At 37.3% G+C, this 18,083-nt stretch overlaps 1 protein-coding gene across 2 annotated transcripts; it reads left to right on the forward strand.

The window, feature by feature from the left end:
* The first annotated feature begins 2,845 nt into the window (after positions 1–2,845).
* On the forward strand, positions 2,846–15,937 carry rrp1 (ribosomal RNA processing 1). 2 transcript variants are annotated; one of them, XM_065293111.1, is made up of 16 exons: positions 2,846–3,040; positions 3,848–3,930; positions 4,027–4,084; positions 4,299–4,384; positions 4,547–4,608; positions 5,186–5,315; positions 5,484–5,548; positions 5,634–5,809; positions 6,334–6,422; positions 6,605–6,702; positions 6,796–6,815; positions 6,909–7,031; positions 9,752–10,596; positions 11,117–11,236; positions 11,927–11,993; positions 15,438–15,937. In XM_065293111.1, exons 1-16 carry the CDS (start codon positions 2,920–2,922, stop codon positions 15,590–15,592), a joined length of 2,298 nt encoding a protein of 765 aa, XP_065149183.1. In that variant the 5' UTR covers positions 2,846–2,919; the 3' UTR covers positions 15,593–15,937. The 2 variants fall into 2 exon arrangements, with proteins under 2 accessions (XP_065149183.1, XP_065149184.1); XM_065293112.1 differs by having other exon boundaries at positions 9,755–10,596.
* The last annotated feature ends 2,146 nt before the right edge of the window (positions 15,938–18,083 follow it).

An 18,083-nucleotide genomic window follows, 5' to 3' on the forward strand; every position in this document is an offset into this window, starting at 1 on the left:
TAGAGTACAAAAATCTTTTCTAACCATTAATCTAAAAGCAACTGGTATGGCTCCATTCCATTGTAAAAATTTACAGTACATGTAAGTTGCTTTAATTTCTTATAACTCTTCATGCAACAGCAAATTTCCACTGTCATCCAAAAAAAACAGATCAAATCCCTTTATCTTTTCAATTCTCTAAATAAACAGACGTTCTACCAATCTTTATGTACATATTACAGTTTTTTTCGATTGCTAAACGACAGTGGGCACAACTGGAGCTACATGTGCAAAACTCTAACTACAGTCTGCACTACCAAAAGTCACCTGAGCACAACTCTTAACATATGGCTCAAAACAGCTCCGTGCAGCCAAACACTAAACACAACCCTCACTGAGATAACACACACTGTCACTCACAACACACTGAGAGGAAAAACACTAACATCAAACACCAATACACAAAATACTAACTTTATATCTTTACAGTTTTAACAATTTCAGTGATGTCACACCAAGTAATGTTTTCTTTAAAGAATGATTTATTTATTGATTTATCACAATATTTTTTTTAGAACATCATAATTTTTTAGGGTAAATGAAAATTAGCAGTTTGCTTCAGTTGTCTGTAGTAATTTACGGAATTACAGTAATGAGAAAAAAGGTAGAAACTTAAAGTACATGAAAGGTAATATTATATATAAATGAAATATATATATGAAATTGGAATTTATATTTATATGAAATTGCAATCAGCAGTGTTTGAAAGGCACAATGCTGAAATCAATTGTGTTTTGAATGTGTGTTTCACAGTTTTGACAGCAGTGTGTTAGCATTTGAACAAAGTGCTGTAAATCCACAGTGTTGTGCAGGTTGCGATTACAGTTTTTGCCTATTGCTTACACACTAAATCCGAATGCTTAGACCAAAGCCTCAATACCTAAACTTCTTGTAGCATATGCTTAAACACAGTGTAACCATAGCTTAAACACATTGTCAACTTTGCACTTTGTTTGCAATTCTGTAGCACACTTATTGCGAAACACTACACACGTTTTCTTACATTAGACACATTTTTCAAAAACGAAATCACCTATTATCATTGGGAAAACACTCTGTTCAAAATCCAAAAGTCATCTGGCAATTATAGGCACTTACATACACACCTGAATACACTTGTACAGAAAACAGAACACCAATCGGTCTGAGTCTTAGCACTACAAATAGGCCTCAGGTAAGACATTCTGAGAACTTTGCAAGCATGGAGGCAATGCGAGTAAGAGTAAGAGGAGAACAAAGAGAGAGAGGAGTTGGACGTGGATGTGAACATGGAAGAGGACAAAGACGAGGACCAGTGCGGAGACGTGTATCGGATGACATCATGGCCTATCTATGAGGGAGGCTGGGCAAAGAGTCCACCCTAACCTCAGTCGCTACACAGTAGCGTCAATACTAAGAACATTCCGACTGGAGAACAGGTATATCTTCAAGTTTCTACTCCTGTACCTACTGTATGTGTCACATGATTCTGTATCATATTACAGTATTACTGTACAGTACTATTCAAAAATGAATGTAAAGGAGTATCATTGTAATGTTACAATGAGGTGGGATCCATCCAAGGGTGGATTAGGCACACAAGACGATATTTTCCCCGATGCCTACACTCTAAAAAACAAACGGTGCTATATAGCACCAAAACAGTTGCTTTGGATCGTAACGATAGAAGAACCATTTTTAGTGCCATATAGCACCGGTGAAGAACCAGTGAAGCACCAGTGAAGCACCTGTGTAGAACCATATAGTGCTATGTAGAACCATATGTGGTGCTATATGGCCCCTATATGGTTCTACACTGGTGCTTCACTGGTGCTTCACTGGTGCTTCACTGGTTCTTCACCGGTGCTATATGGCACTAAAATGGTTCTTCTATCGTTACGATCCAAAGCAACTGTTTTGGTGCTATATAGCACCGTTTGTTTTTTTAGAGTGTAGCCTGCGAGGACATCGCCTGTGATGTCGACGAGGTCTTGTGCCCAGATACGAACAGAGGGAGGGATCCATAAGACCCCCCAGGCCCCCACCAGACACATACATGCGCACACAAACACAAAACAAGTGTGTTTTTCCCCACAATAGCAGTTTATCCAGTATTTGTTTTGTTTTTTATTTTTGTTTTGTGGCTAAATGTGATGACTTGTGGTTCTATTTTTCTTTATTCCTTTAAGAATGTTTTTTTACTGAATAAATTTAAACAAATAAATATATCTTTAAATAAATCTACTTTTGAGTTTTACTAAAGACTGAGTCTAAGAAAATTACGATAAAAATAAAACCACAAAGACTGCAGTGTTATAAGCGGATTAGTGTGTTGCTGGTGATATGAAGAGTAATTCAAATGGTGCTTGTGTGTATGGTTTTGTTACAAGAATTTCATTTTTAGAAAGGAGTGCTAAGTTTTGATTGCAGTGTTTCATTTTGGCATGGATGTGAGTTGTTAATCTCCAAGTGCTGTGTCTGTGTGGCTTGTGTGTAGAATTTTGACATAATGAGCCAAATTTTGCAAAAAGTGTGTAAGCAATAGGCAAAAACTGTAAAGTCATGGAATAAGTGTGTAAAGTTTTGAAAACTGTGTTCAAGCAATGAAAAATGATCTAGAGTTTGGTCCACATGAACTGCTGCTGTGCAGACTGTAGTTAGAGTTTTGCACATGTGACTCCAGTTGTGCCCACTGGCGTTTAGCAATCGAAAAAAACTGTATTACAAACTGTGGTCTCTACAGGTCAATATCTAGTAATGCAAGTGACACGCACGCATATGCCGATGCTGCCACACGGCGGCGCGCAGGCAAAAAACAATACGTCATCAGAGCGCGACTGGGCAGAGGCGAGCGTGCGCGAGTTAAGCGTGAGAGGGTGAACTGCACGTGAAGAGTCGAAAATGGCATCGACACAAGAAGCAGAAATTATATTTGCTCAGAAACTAGCATCCAATGAGAAGCCCATCAGGAGTAAAGCTTTACTGAAACTGCGTAAATACATCAGTGTCCGATCAGAGAAAGGTAAATATTACACCACAACATATAGTTTACTCTGTTACTGATGATGTCAACGTACCGAGTGTCTTTAAAATGTGCATTTGAATCTTCAATCGAGTCAAATCAACCACATAATAATAGAAACTTAAGATTTTTATCATTCTGTAAAGGCGATAAATAAAGTCAAAATATTAAACGTCCTGACTCATGGATGATTTACTTAGTATTTCACTAGGGGTTTCGAAAAGACAATGTTCACCTAAAATTTGGATACTTTATTTATTTATTTATTTATAAAGGACAACACACATTAATCAACATTTCTGTAAATGTGCCAGTGTTAGCCAGCCGGCTAATTTTCAACTGCAACTTAGTCCTTTGGCCAGATGTTTTTAGACCAGAACAGCAAGACAATTAATACAGACAATTAATTCATAAAAACTATACATACAAAATTCAACAACACACCACACATCTTCTATCTCCAGTATAAGAGAAATCTGGTTGATTTGACACTGACTGTCTTAGTGTTTATCTTCTTAAGAATGATTGGATAGGGTTGGACAGCTGAAGGGTTGATTGTTTCTTTAGAGAAAAAAACGTTTTAGGTGCCTGACCAAACACTAAATACAGTGCATAAATTGGCAGGAATCATGTTTTTAAATAAGTAATAAGTTAAACAAAATGATGGTTTAGATATCCACTAACAAAAAGTGTCACATTCTTATTTATACAATGATAACAGAAACACTTTACAGATCTTTGATATATGTTAGGTAATGCCACTGAGATTGTATGAGAGCAGACATGGTGTTGTGTTAATGTCTTCAGGTGGATTCAGTGAAGATGAACTATTAAAGATTTGGAAAGGCCTTTTTTACTGCCTTTGGATGCAAGATCTGCCTCTGTTACAGGTCATCTCATTTCTCCAACACTCATTTATTTCTACATACACACAGCTTGTTAAAAGTCAACTAAAACAACAGCATGTTAATATTTTGTGTTTGCAGGAAGAACTGTCGACAAAAATATCGGCACTGCTCCACAGCTTCCGGACCGTTGACAGTCGTAAGTTTGACTCACTCGTCCATAAATTAAGTTAGATAAAGTCTTGATTATTAGTTATTATATCAGACATTAGTTATTAATCTCTGAGTGAGAAGAAATGTTTTTGTGTGTTTATTTGAATAGGATGCTGCCATTGTGTTTTGCTGGTCATTGCAATATATGCTGAGTAATTGTAGGATGATGTTGATTTATTTCTGTTTTGTCAAACTTTTAGAGTTCCTGTATTTTAAAACATTTCTTCAGACTATGAAGAGAGAGTGGAACGGTATTGACAGACTTCGAATGGATAAATTCTATCAGGTCTGTACGTTTATAAGCATGTCTGTCTGTCTGTTGTTTATTTTATTGTTTATTCTGCAGAATCATGTCAGTATTAATTGCAAGTTTGTAATAAAACATTTGTTATTTGCTCATTTCTTCATTGTATATGATGTTTCTGGTGTGTATTTTTTTTTGCATTAGTGTGTCCGCTTTGTCTTCCGGGAAGTGTTTGAAATGCTGAAACGACACGACTGGAAGCCAAGGTGACTTTAGGTTTTTCAGTTTGTTATAAATTGATGAAGAGGATGATGATGATGCACATGCAGTACAAGAGCAGAGCTCTTAAAGTACACAGTATCAAAAGGCCTTTTTACACCTGCTCACGTCATGTGTTACCTCTGATTTCTTAAAACTGTTCCATTTACATTTGGCCACATAAATGCGTCTTGGCAAAACTGATTTCAATCCGATCTTCTACTCCCACGCAAAATGCAAATACGCTATTCATTAGTCCGTCTTAAAAAACTTAAGACGTTTATGCAACAGAAGGCAGCACCTACTATATGTTGTACTGTATGTTGGGCAGTGAATGCGCGTCTCATTGCTGGGAGGTGGCGTATTGCGGCTTTTGCATCTAAACTCTTCTTATCCACACTTTCATATGATGTAAATGTTACCAATTAATGGGCAGGACAAAGAAGTTGTGTGGTGAAAGTGGGTTGTTATTATTATTATTATTAATTATTTATCTGTGTGAATGTAAAAGATGCTGTTGAACTGGAGAGGAAGTTTCTGAACCCTTTAAATGTGAATCTGAATGTCTTTGTGATCTTCTTGTAGTGTGGTGAATGAGTTTTTAGAGCTGATCTCAGGACAGCTTTTGCAGAGCTCCAGCTCCGCTCCGTCCGGACTTATTCTTCACATCCTGGATCTTTATTTGAATGAACTTGCTCTCATCGGTTCAGCTACGGTAACATATCAATCTTCTGGCACTCACATAATGATGCTTTGGTAGTTTCAGTGGTGATATGTGCTGAGAAATGTTGTTATGATAGATGACTGTGATCTCTCTTGCTGTGTGTTTATTGTTTGTGTCAGTTATGTGAGCACAGGCTGTCATGGGTTTCTTTTCTTTCAGCTCACGGCCGAACAGAACCAAGCCTTCATTGAGCCCTTCTGCAAGGCAATGGCCAAAACCAAAGAGTATGACATCATCAGACCTTCTCTTGTACTTGTTGGTTCCTGTCGGTTCCTCTTGTCATTCATTCTGTGCTCGTTTTCGTTTTAGTCGAGTGCTGTTGAAGGCCATCGGAAGCAACATCTTCAACACCATTGTGGATCAGGTTCCTTTCGCCATCGAGGATCTGCTGAGAGAGATTCGGCAAAATGAAGGACGGGAATCTGAATCTGAAGACGAAGAGTCTGGCAATGATCAGATGAAGATGAAAGCTGCAGAAGATGATGGTAGGTAAAATTAATCCGCAGCTTCAGTGTTTCTGAGGAACTTCTCATGGAAATGTTTGTTACTAGGGATGCACCAATAGGATTTTTTGGGCCGATACCAATATAAACGGACAACTTCTGGCCGATACCGATATTAAACACTTGTATACAAACTATACAGTTGGTCTATTATCTAGTTTATTTTTGCATCAAATTATTTTTACTGAACATGGATTGGATCTAATTAACATTTAACTGACCAACATAATAAGAGAGGCACAAATTAAGCTAAAACTAATATGATAAGACAACATGACAACCTTCAAAGGTGGTTTTTGCTATTCAGCATTTATTTTATTAACAACATTAACTCATTTTTTTTTTTACATATAATGGATTTCTTTATGCAGTTAATTAATAAACAATCGGTATCGGTCTTTCTCATGCTATTTCCGATATGCCGATGGTTTCAAATTCTTCAAAAATCGGCCGATAAATATCGGCGGCCGATACATCGGTGCATCACTATTTGTTACTGATTTCAGATCATGAGGAGGACAGTAGTGATTTGGGGGACGATTTTTCTTATGAGAAGGATGTCAAAGGTGGAGCTGAATGTGAAGCCGTTCTTCAGGTGTGTGTTATTAAAACTCTCAAATGAAATTGGGTTTGTCCTTATGTAGCAGATACAGGACTTTATAGAGACACAGATGTGATAATAACATGTGATCAGGATGTGAGTTTCAGAGTATTGTAGTGAGGATCACAGTCTCTGATAATGTCATCTGTTTGTTAACTCTTTGCTTTCTTCTTCAGTTTGACTATGGTGCGATAGCTGACAGACTATTTCAGTTGGCCAGTTACACAAATATCCCGAGCTTCAACCGCTCAAAGATCTACAAGTTTGTGAAAATGTAAGTGCAGTTTTGCGGTTTCTTGACATTTTCCACACAAATGTTTGTTTGTTGTTTTTGATTTAATTGTGGTGTTATTTTTTCTCTTCTCAGTTTTAGAGACTTGACCGAAGGTAAAGTATTTTCTCTATGTGGAGTTCAGATTATTTCCAGCAGCACATCTCTTGTCTGTGACTAATGTTGTTTTTTCTCTGTCACATGTACAGGTGTTTTCCCTCAGGATGAGGTGGAGGACGTCTCTAGTGAGGAGGATGATGATGATGACAACAGGAGGAGAAGGAAGAAGAAGAAGAGATTAAACAAACAGTCACAGGAGAAGACAGACAAAGGTTCATTTCTTTAGAGAAATCAACATCAGTTAATAAAATTTGTCTGTTGTTTTATTGGAATAGGATCCATCAATACACCAAACAAATCACGGTGTGTCGCTACAGTGCCTTAACTCTTTCCCTGACAGCATTTTTTCAAAAGTTGGCAGCCAGCGTCAGCATTTATTAAGATTTTCACAATGTTTTAAAAGGTCCAATATTTTCTTCTTTAATAAATGCACGTACAAAGAACAGAGACAGTTGACAGGCACGACAGTATGAGCATGTTATCTGCGTTTTCGACAAAAAATAAATGCGTGTGAATTGATAAATGTATCTAGGAGCATGCATGCGTGGTTTGACAAAAACAAAGAATTACTTCAGAAGAAATACCATTTTAATTCAGAATAGCAGAAAACATTTCTGTGGCTCATTTTGAGAAGAACTTGATGTTTTGCACGTAACAAGATGGAAATGCGCTGTTTTTTCCAGCAAGTTGGTTGCTACGGCAGACGCTAGCGGAGCGCTTTGAAAGAGTCTATGGATGCGTTTTAGATACGACGTGAACGACACCATACAGTCCAGAAACAACATAAATCACAAAGACTTGATGTGCTGAGAGAAAACAAAGGCACAGGGACTTTGCAGGCAGCTGTGGACTGCTGTTTAACTCTTAGGAGTTGTGCACACCAAAATTTTAAACGCGGCTAAAAAAATGCCTGGAGGACGCCAAATGCCAGCTGTTTATTCAGCTGAACGCCAGCTTTCTTCAGGCGAGCGCTTTGGTAGCTGTAATACTTGAGCTGTGAGCTGGTTGGTTGTTGTGATACTTGTCCAGCCCCTCCTCCACTGTGATTGGACGGGCGTGTGAGAACTGACATTGACAAGTGGAGCTTTCCCCCAAAGTTGTCACCCAGCGAAAAAAAATGCTAGCTGCTGGCTTATATGAAAAACGCCACGCACCCATTGGAAACCATTGAAAACATGCACCGGCTGTGGCCGTTAAAGCTTTGGTGTGCACGCCCCCTTAAGCTACAAGATTTACCAAAGGTGCTGGACCAGTGATGATTTATGTCTAAACAAATGCAGCTTTTTTGTGTTTTTAAGTTTTTAAACAAAGTATTTTATTATAGGGATGTTTTTAAAGTTTAGATTGATACAGTGTGAAATCCGAATTATTACAGTTATTAAAAGAATACAAAAAGTAGACTACACTATGGTTTTGAGGTACAGTAAATTAAGTAATCTTTTTGTAAGTCTTTAAATGTACCAAATAATTGTAAGGAAAAATGTAAAAGATGTTTGCTCGAATCAGATAAAAAAAAATACCCTGAGTTTTTACTGCTTTTGAATCCATAAGTGTTGAATTGTTTTATAAGGTGAGTTACAGCGCCACCTACTGCATAATAGCAGAAACATGAATTGACCTCATTTTTTTGTCAATGGTGGGGAAAGAGTTAAACAATTTTTCTCAAAAATGACAACAACAAAACTATTTAGAAAGACCGCAACAGTGACAACAAAAAAGAGAGCAGTCATTAACTCTTTCCCTGCCTTTGACGAGTTTTTACTGCAATCCATATTTCTGAGATTATCCACTAGGTGGCACTCTTACGCAGCTTATAAAACACAGAAGCATCCATTGATCCAAAAACAGTAAAAACTGTATGTTTTGATCATCGCTCTGAATCTGATCTCTTTACAAAATTATTTTATTTGTTTATTATTCTATTACAGTATTTTTTTTAAGAAACCTATGAGATCTCAGTCTTTGAGAAGGTTATAAAAAGAGAACAAATGAAGATTATTATTATATATATTTTTTTTAAAGCATACGGTCTGTTCTTTCATTTGATATAGTCTATATTTATATATCTAAAGAAGTTTTTTTCTGCAAGGCATCACACTTTTGTGAAAATCTGAATAATAATAAAAAAATGCTGCTGCTGGCAACTTAAAAAAAAAGGTGGTGGGGAAGGAGTTAAAGAATAAAGACTATAAAATATAATTCATTTTATATGGGCTGATCCAGCTATCAGTCGCTGGGTCTTCATCCTCATCATCAGTTTCTCTAAATCAATAATGCTGGAGTGATGATCCAGTTTTCAATGTTGGGATCTTTCCATATATTCACTATGGTTCTGTTAGACTGTGGTCCACTGTACATTTTGACTCCCTTATCTGAAACGTCTTCTGATGATCAGATCATTAGAGAAATGTACAGGAACAGGATTGAAAGTCACTGGTATATACTGTACTTATACTGTAAAAACTTCAAGATTAACATGAAATCTATGTGATGTTGATGTGATTCATGATCTGTGATGGGTTGAATCATTGCACAGACTTATCTGATGGATTGACTTTAAAACAATATAAACCACAATAGTTGGGTTGTTGTACAATTCTAAAGTAGCCTTTAAAGGAACAGTATGTAAGAAATTTATATCAATTAATCATAAAATGGCCCTGATATGTCACTAGACATTAAGAAATCATTTTTATTTCAAATATTTATATCACTGACAACAGTGGTCTGGCCAGGATATTGTCATTTAAAAAGTGGAGTTGCAGTCCTTAACTGATGTTTATGTTGTGTATTGGCCACCAGTTGTGTGGTTGCAGTACCAGTTTTAGCCACAAGTTTTGTGATTGCAATATTAGTTTTGGCCACAGTCCTACATACTGTTTATTTAAGATTGACATTTTTTGATGTAATAATAATGGTGTTGAACATCCAGCAGATACAGAGAGCTCAGAGATAACACCTGAAACAGATCCATCAAAAAAGAAGAAGAAAAAGGGAAAGAAGAGACGTTTAAAGGGTATCGAAGATCAGACTGGTTCAGATGTGGACAGACCCATGATAGAGACGGTCAACGTTCCTGCCTCTAAACCACTGAACAACCACACAAAAAAGAAAGCCAAAGGTTTATTGGTCAATGAAGAGCAAAGCAAACACATGATTACAATCACTGATCCTCCAAAAGAACAGCCGGATTCATCTGATCTCAGATCAGTGAAGAAACAGAAGAAGAGGAAGAAGAATGAAAGTGAATGTGGAGCAGATGAGGACCTCAGCGTCGTTCCTCCTGCACTGCAGATGAAGAAAAGAAAACTGAAGAAAAAGCAAAGATGCGCTGGTGATGGAGAAACCACAGGTGACTGTTCACAGACGGACGATAAACAAACTCACACGTTACACACAGACACCACGGCACCTGATCTCTCCACAACAACACTGAAGAAGAAAAAGAAAAAGAAAACTTCTACAGATGACCCGTCAGATGTCACAGAAGAGAAGACAAAAAACAAGATGAAGGTGAAAAAGAGCAAAATAAAAAAGAAAGCTGTGAGGTCTGAAGAGTGCAGAGAATCGGATGAGACCGCAGAGACGCTTCATATAGATGAGAAACAAACACAGAGTCATGAAAACACAGAAACAAACACTGTGAATAAGAAGAAGAAGAAGAAATTGAAATCTGTGGAGATAAATGGAGAAACAAATGAACGCGTGAGGAGAAAGAGAAACATCATGAACGGACACGCAGAACCAGAGAGTGTAAAGAAACAAAAAATAGTTAGTGTGAGTACTCTCTCGCTCACTCAATCTCACATCCTCACTGACTCGATCTCTCGTTCACTCAAACTCACTCTTTCGCTCACTCAATCTCACTCTCTCACTAACTTAATTTCTAGCTCACTCACTCATTCACTAACTCGCTCTTGCTAACTCAATCTCTCGCTAACTCAATCTCTTACTTACTCTTTCTCTTGCTCACTCATTCACTCTTCTCTCGCGCACTCGTTCAATCACTCTCTCACTAACTCAATCTCGCTTACTCTTTCTCTTGCTCGCTTGCTTACTTGTTATCACACTTTCTCTCTCTCTCACTTACTCACTCGTTTTCTTACTCTCTCGCTAACTCAATCTCTTGCTCGCCCGCTCACTCATTCATTCACTCACTCACTCTCTCTCTCTTTCTCTCTCTGCCTGTATTTATCTGTTTACTTCTGTGATCTGAGTCTCACATTCTGTTGTATTTGAGATGTGATCTGTTAAACTGTTGAAGTCTTTACAATCTTTTGGTCTTTTTCTTTCCTAGGAGTCTGATAAACCTACCAATCAGATGAACACTAAAGGTTTTGCGTTTAGTCCAAAGAAAAGTCCCACTGCTCTCTTCTGTCGATCTGCAGGTTTTATCACTCCTGTGTGTAAGAAACAGGTAAACATGTGAATATCCACTTATCATTTAGCTTCATTACATCACACATGTGTTGTCATGGAATGGTTTCCCTCACAGGCTTTAAAGGTGCTCTAAGTGAATTCACGTGTTTTAGGCCATAAAACATTTTTTGTTTCATACAGTCAACATCTTCTCACTATCTGCTAGCTGCCTGTCCTCTGAACACACTGTAAAAAACGCGGTCTCTGTAGACAGCCCAGGCTTCGCAAACTGCATCAAAAACAAAGTGGTCAAACCTACCACCACGAAACATAACAAAGTGTTCCAGCCAATAAACGACAAGGAGGATTTGGGAGTGGGGGTTGGGCGCGTTAATGATTCGTTCAGAAAGCACGGAAGGGAGGGTGAGGAGTTAGCTACGCTTCATTTTGTTTGAAAACACATTTAACGTCAACAAGAAGTGACATCACACAGATTCGCTTAGAGCGCCTTTAAGTCTTGTCTAAGACTAAAATGCTTGTTTGAGTTGTCTTAACTGAAATCAACTTGCACTGAGATATCTTAACATATATCAGTGCCATTGTTTTGTGTCTAGATGCACACCAGGTTTGTTTGTAAAATGACTTAAATGTCATAACATAACTAAGGTCAAGTCCTCCTAAACTTTTTAATACCTCAGTCTGTACAGTATGTCATGATTCTCTTTTGTTTTTTGTTTTTTTTATCCAGAGTTTGAGGATTTCCAAATCGGAAACAAAAAAGGTGACCTTTGGGCTGAAGAATAATAAAACAATGGGTATGTACATCCCGTATAACTTCGATCTCTAATGCTGCGTTCACACCAGCCGCGATAGAGGCTAGGGATGCACCGAATATTCGGCCACCGAAAAATTTTTTATCACCGAAAGACTTTTATCACCGAAACAATACGGCCGAAACAGAAACCGCGACCTGCACGTGCTTGTCTGAAGCAACATGTATGCGGCGTGGATGTATTTAACCGCAAAAAGGCGCTAAAGTACGCATAGAGGCACATGCGGTTGTGTCCGGTCCAGACGTGATCATCACAGTGAGTACGCCCTTCAAAGATCAGAACTCTTGATGTGTAAACTTTAGAGAGAGACACAAATGTGTCTCATACTGTATAGTCCATTAACACACATGTGCCGAATAAAGCAATGAAAAACAACGTAACGTTTGCATGCTGCGCTGTTTGGGATTCGCCTTCGTTCTCTGTGTGCGCGCGCGTTTAAGTGCCCTCAATAGTGCACACACGATTTAGACGCAAACAAGCGAATGTAAAATCTTTGTTATTGACAGGGCACATATAAAAAAATTATCTCCAAATTATTCTTTTTCTAATAAAAACATTGTTTATGTCTTAAGTGTATGTATAGATTACAGTCATAAACCAGTCTCTGCTTATTTAAAGAGACAGTAACCTCAATTAACCTACTTAAGTCTAACAAAGAGACAAATAGCTCTAAAAAATAATAATATATTTAATTTATACAATAAAGACAGTGTTATGACCTATTTAATTCGATTTCTGTACCTAATGCTAATGTTAGCCCTTATTAATGTGCAGCTTTGTTCTTTTTTATAAATGTTTGTAATTTCTTTATTTGTTATTAGATTTTCCCCACCCCCTTTTTGCTGATCTGAAAAATAATCCGATCCGTGCCTCAAAAACTGTAATGTGATCTGAACCGTGAGTTTTGTGATCTGTCACACACCCCTAGTAAAGTTAGTACACAGTGATAGCCATAAATGCATTTGTACTAATAATTGGCATAATAATTTATTTCGGTGTTTCGGTTTTTTCGGCCTTGGTTTCCTCGTTTTCGGTTTCGGCCAAGAATTTTCATTTCGGTGCATCCCTAATAGAGGCGTCAAGCGCGAGTGATTTCAATGTTAAGTCAATGTGAAGACACTTGCTGCGGTAACCAATCAGGAGCTTGCTTTAGTAGTGACGTGATTTCAGGAACTAAGCGGAGTCACATAAGCCCCTCCCATGACGCGATTTTCCGCGAGAATGTCTCGATGCCTAGAATTTCAAGTGCGACTTTGACGTGCGAATAAAGTGAGTAAACTCAAACTTTTCAAGCGGCAAACTAGGCGCGGTACACATGAATTTGACGCCTCAAACGCAGCTGGTGTGAACCCACGATAATAGAGATACCATAACCCTGAGTATCTATTCAGATCAATATCATCTTTACCCCTCCTGCAAACATCTAACCTGTTGAAGCAACACCAAAGAGTTTTTTTTTACCTTAAAATAACGTTTCCAAAAAAGTTTCAGTGGTTCATCCACTTAAAACAGGGCGAATGGCACTTTCACATTCGCTTTGCAGCCCTCTATCAGCCAAAACCACACTAAAGAAGTTTCCAACCGTCGGGTAGTGGTCCTGTAGTTCGAGTGAAAACTACAAAAACTTGCTTTACGGCAGACCTACAATCCAATCAGAGCCAGCTATGCTGCAGTATTTACGACAGTGGTAATGAACAATTACGCTTCTAACCTGTAGGGGGAGCAATGAGCAATAACTCTTTAGTGTTGCTTTAATAATATATTTGTCCAGGTGTTTATTGCTTATCCTAGCCTTGCAAAAACAATATAATCATCGTAGACATTACATGTAATATATGCTCATTATTCTTGTCAATCCATGTTTATTTTGACCATAAACAATAAAAGATCCCTTTGAGCGTGAGCAGTGCAGCACAAATAGATTTATAACCACATAAAATCACATCTGCACAGTCTGGATATGTGTGTGATGGGAAACATGATGATCATTCTCTAGTGCGCTGTTAAAGAAATCTAAAGTCAAAGCCTGACATTTCTGTCTGTAACATTAAGAAGCAAATAAGAAAAATGAAAGGGTCCCTTTTTTCCTGTGTTTTTGAGGCTTTGATTGTGTTTATGGTATGCAATATAACATGTGTTCATGTTTTGTGTGTAAAAAAACACAGTATTCTTCACACAACTTACTTAACGGGCTGATGTCTTCCTTGTTCTATGAAGTCCATCCTTCAGAAATGCGTATCGAGTTCTAATTGTGTAGTTTGTTTAGTGTGTTGTGATTCGATAGCAGCTTAGCTTAGCAGAGCCGTTTGAGCCTAAGCTGGTGACTGACGTATTCATGTGGAAAAACTCTTATATTGACGTCATTAAAGCAGGAAGTAGAGGACTGTAGTCCAAACTGGCCATTCACTGTAGGCTTTGAAAGAGGAATTCTGTTAAAGAAAATATAACGCCTGGCAGTGAACTTTGAGCTTTATCTTTTTACAGGTATTATTTATGCTATTGTAGCAACATTACACACTAACTAAAGTTTGAAAAATGGGATCAGGACCTTTTAAAGGGCTTTTGCTCTTTTCAACTCGGCTGATATAACAAATGTAATTATAGTAAAAAAGTAACGCAGTAATGCAGAAATGAAGTGAAATTAAATAAACATGTATTTTGCATGATGTTAATGCAATTTTTTATTAAGTGTAAACTAATGAAGTAACCCTTCAACAGCAACATTTCAATGTTTCCCAAATAATTTTGTGAGAATATTTGTATGTTCACACCGCCACCATTGAGAGCATCAAAAATGCTCTGGCTGCCCTGCCAACAATGCTATAGAAAAAGATTAGTAGACACTTAGTGGATTAGTGAATGCTCAAATGCATTGCATTCTCTGGAATTCTCTCAAGTGGAAGACTTCTATTGGTTTCCACCTTTCAATTGGTTGCCCTCGAAGGTTTCCGCCTTCTGATTGGTTGTTTCCAAACCGTGTCATAGCTCATTACCATAAAGTTGTGCTTTATCCTGAATGCTCACATCGCCAAGAAGCTCCTCACCATCAGGTCTCATTGAAAATGAATGACTTGGGGCCATTTTGACACTCTCGCCAGTGCTGGTGTGAATTCATAGTAAGGCTTGGATGATGCTGTATGCAAATAAATAAAACTGCTTAATTCCTGATTTCTAACCGCAATGTTTTTTTAACTATTCATTAGTCAGCTGTGTGCTTGCGGGGCAGTATACAGGTGACCTTTTTCTACTGATGGAAAGCTAAGGTTTTTTCAAAATGTTGTTGCTATGTGCATTTTTGGAGTTTTTTTTATATTTTTTATGTTTTGAGACTATGGTGGGATAAATTAGACCGTGGTAGGCTTTTTCAAAACTCACCAGACCAGATTACAATGGGAATTTCTCTCATCTCTTCTTTCCCATTTTCAGAATTCAGAAAGATGGACCGAAGCTCACTGTTAAGTCCCGCCGGTCGGTCACAAGTTGCTTTTGACCCCAAGAAAACACCAAAATCTGGTGTGTTAAAATCACCCACATCATCACCAGCCATCCGGAGAAGATCCACAGCTGCAGATTTCTTTTAAAATAAAAAACTTCCACAACTTTATACAGTCATTTCCTATGAAACCTAAGCCCATATGTTTAAAGCTGTTTTATATTAAGATTCTTTTGTAAAGTTAAAGCTGCCGTGTTTTAAAACATCTGTGTGTTTCATGAACTGGTTAATATTGAATTCAAGCTTTTAAAATAAGAGTTTTATATTTTAATATACAAGGGCTGTAAGAAGTAAACCCAGATGATTCAAAAAATAAAATCTATAAACAGCTTGTGTAAAAATGGATGATAATCAGTTTCTAAAGAACTAAGAACTGAGTGAAGTACAAACTAATTTAGTCTTCACAACATGAATAAAGGAAGATGAGTTTTTATTCATGGTGTCTTTATCTCCTCACCTGACTGTGTGTTCAAATTAATGTCGATTAATTCTGTTTTCTCTGTCATCTCGTAATGATGTGCTTTTTAAGATGTACAAAGAGCAGCTGTGCATTTTGAGAGAGAAATGGCGCCATCGACTCTATTAAAGTGGTCATACTCTCGTATCATTGACTTACAGTTAAAATCATGATCTACATTTACCCGGCTTACAGTGTATCTGTCGCAAAGGAATGCAGGGATCTCCAACCCTGATAATCCTATATTAGCTTCCTTTGACATTTTGTTAAATTGCTATAAATTTACCAGAATGACTTTACCAGTAAATACAAAAATGTGCTGTTCACACACGCAACAACGTTTTCTTTGCTTCTTACAGAAACCAAATAAAAAAAAAGTTTCTCTTCCAAATGCTTGAGTCGAGCGCAGACTTTTTTGTGTTAATTTGCGCTATTTTGATGTTCATCTTTTACACGCGAGGACGTCCACATAAAATCAGGGTAATGAGCAATAAACTACCTGTCTCGATCGGTTTTATGGGCTTTCCCAGATAAAAGAAAGTATCTCAGAATATTAGATATTCTAATATTGTCGCAACCTGCGTCTAAAACATTAATTAAATCTTAAGAAACAGAATTGTTGGTAGAGACTAGTTGATGTCAAGTTTAATTATTGATGATAATACGGCGTTATTTTATTGTACATTTAGTAGTTAATGATTTAAGAGATATCTGTCTTAACTTATTCAAACAGATAGGACTTTAACTGCTAGTTTCTCAGAAGCATTGCAAACATGGTTGCTGAATGTGGAGACTTTCCTATAATATTGTTCCCTGAGATTTAGTCAAGGGTCATAAAACCACTAAATAATACAGGTTAAAAATCAACCATTAATAGCACATATATGTAATGATATTGATAATGCTATTACTTTTTCCTTTTCATTCTTTCAGATGGTGTTTAAATGTCTCTATTAGTGCTCTGCAAACACTTTGTGACTACAACAAAGATAGTGTTGTTATCGGATATTTATTTTATTTTAAGAAGGTTTTTTTCTATTTTAGAGACCCATTCATTATCTCTTAATCATAATCGTTTTTCTTTATTTTTTTCTTGTCATTTACTTTGTGATGTTTTTTATTTTCCTGTTTGTACTGGACTGAAGTTGTTTTTATACTTGAAACTTTTTGTTTGCATCTGAATTGTTTGGACTCAACTACAAAAACGTCTTGCAACAGTTTGCATCAGTATATTTAAGTTGTGACAGCTTATCTTAAAAGTTGAGCTGGGAAAGTTGATCGGTCAGCTTGGTCATCTGCATTTTCTGGATCAGATTAGGCCGAAAAACACTGGTTTAGAAGACTGGTTTTCACCTTCTACTGTTGTTTTAATCCGTCACTTTTGACCGCTTCTGTCCTGATTACTTTAAGGGGATGATCCGTGGGTGAGTTGTTTAAACACGAGTGGGAGAAATGATGGGTTTAAAACGACACAAACTAATATTATGTGAGAGTCTGCTGCTTGTGTTGTTAGTAAACATGCTGCACAACGTTTTGTATAAGAGCTTTCTCACATATTTCAGACCAATACGAAATAAACTACTTTATTTCAATTTTCACACGCTTGCAAAGCAACATTTTAAAAAACTGAACAATTGTTTCTGCACACCTGCTGAGCTCAAAATCCTACGGTGCCACTCACACGATGATGAAAAATGACATGATAATTTGAAAGAAAAAAACTGTTGGAGTGTAAAGAAGATTGTAGGCCTAAAATGTTGTGTGATTATTATTTTGATTCTGTTTCTTACTCTTTCTCTATCATGTGAAACCACTATAATGCAACACCCAACACCCCCATATACAACTTTAGCCAACCAGGTACATTTCTGGCCAGCCTTATATCTCATAGCTGGAGCCAGGCCTATTGCAAAGTAAAACAAAAACAGGTCAGAGAGCAGGCACTTCAGATTAGTATAGTATTTGAATAAAGACTTTGTTAACTCTAGAAAATGCATAATTACACATCACATAAAAATCTTTTAAACCAGATGGTCAGGTTCTCCCACTATGTGGAGCAAATGCATTTAACCTCTTACACTCTGAGGCTATTTTGGGGATTTTCGCCTGGATTTGGCCTACC

Source organism: Paramisgurnus dabryanus, chromosome 15 (genome assembly GCF_030506205.2).
Source record: "Paramisgurnus dabryanus chromosome 15, PD_genome_1.1, whole genome shotgun sequence".
NCBI lineage: Eukaryota > Metazoa > Chordata > Actinopteri > Cypriniformes > Cobitidae > Paramisgurnus > Paramisgurnus dabryanus.

Bases quoted from the DNA above. Each gene is read 5' to 3' on its own strand.
- rrp1 (XM_065293111.1), top strand. From the start codon at position 2,920: ATGGCATCGACACAAGAAGCAGAAATTATATTTGCTCAGAAACTAGCA. The intron at 7,032-9,751 runs GTTCATTTCTTT...TTGAACATCCAG, and splicing joins ACAGGAGAAGACAGACAAAG to CAGATACAGAGAGCTCAGAG. The intron at 11,994-15,437 runs GTATGTACATCC...TCCCATTTTCAG, and splicing joins GAAGAATAATAAAACAATGG to AATTCAGAAAGATGGACCGA.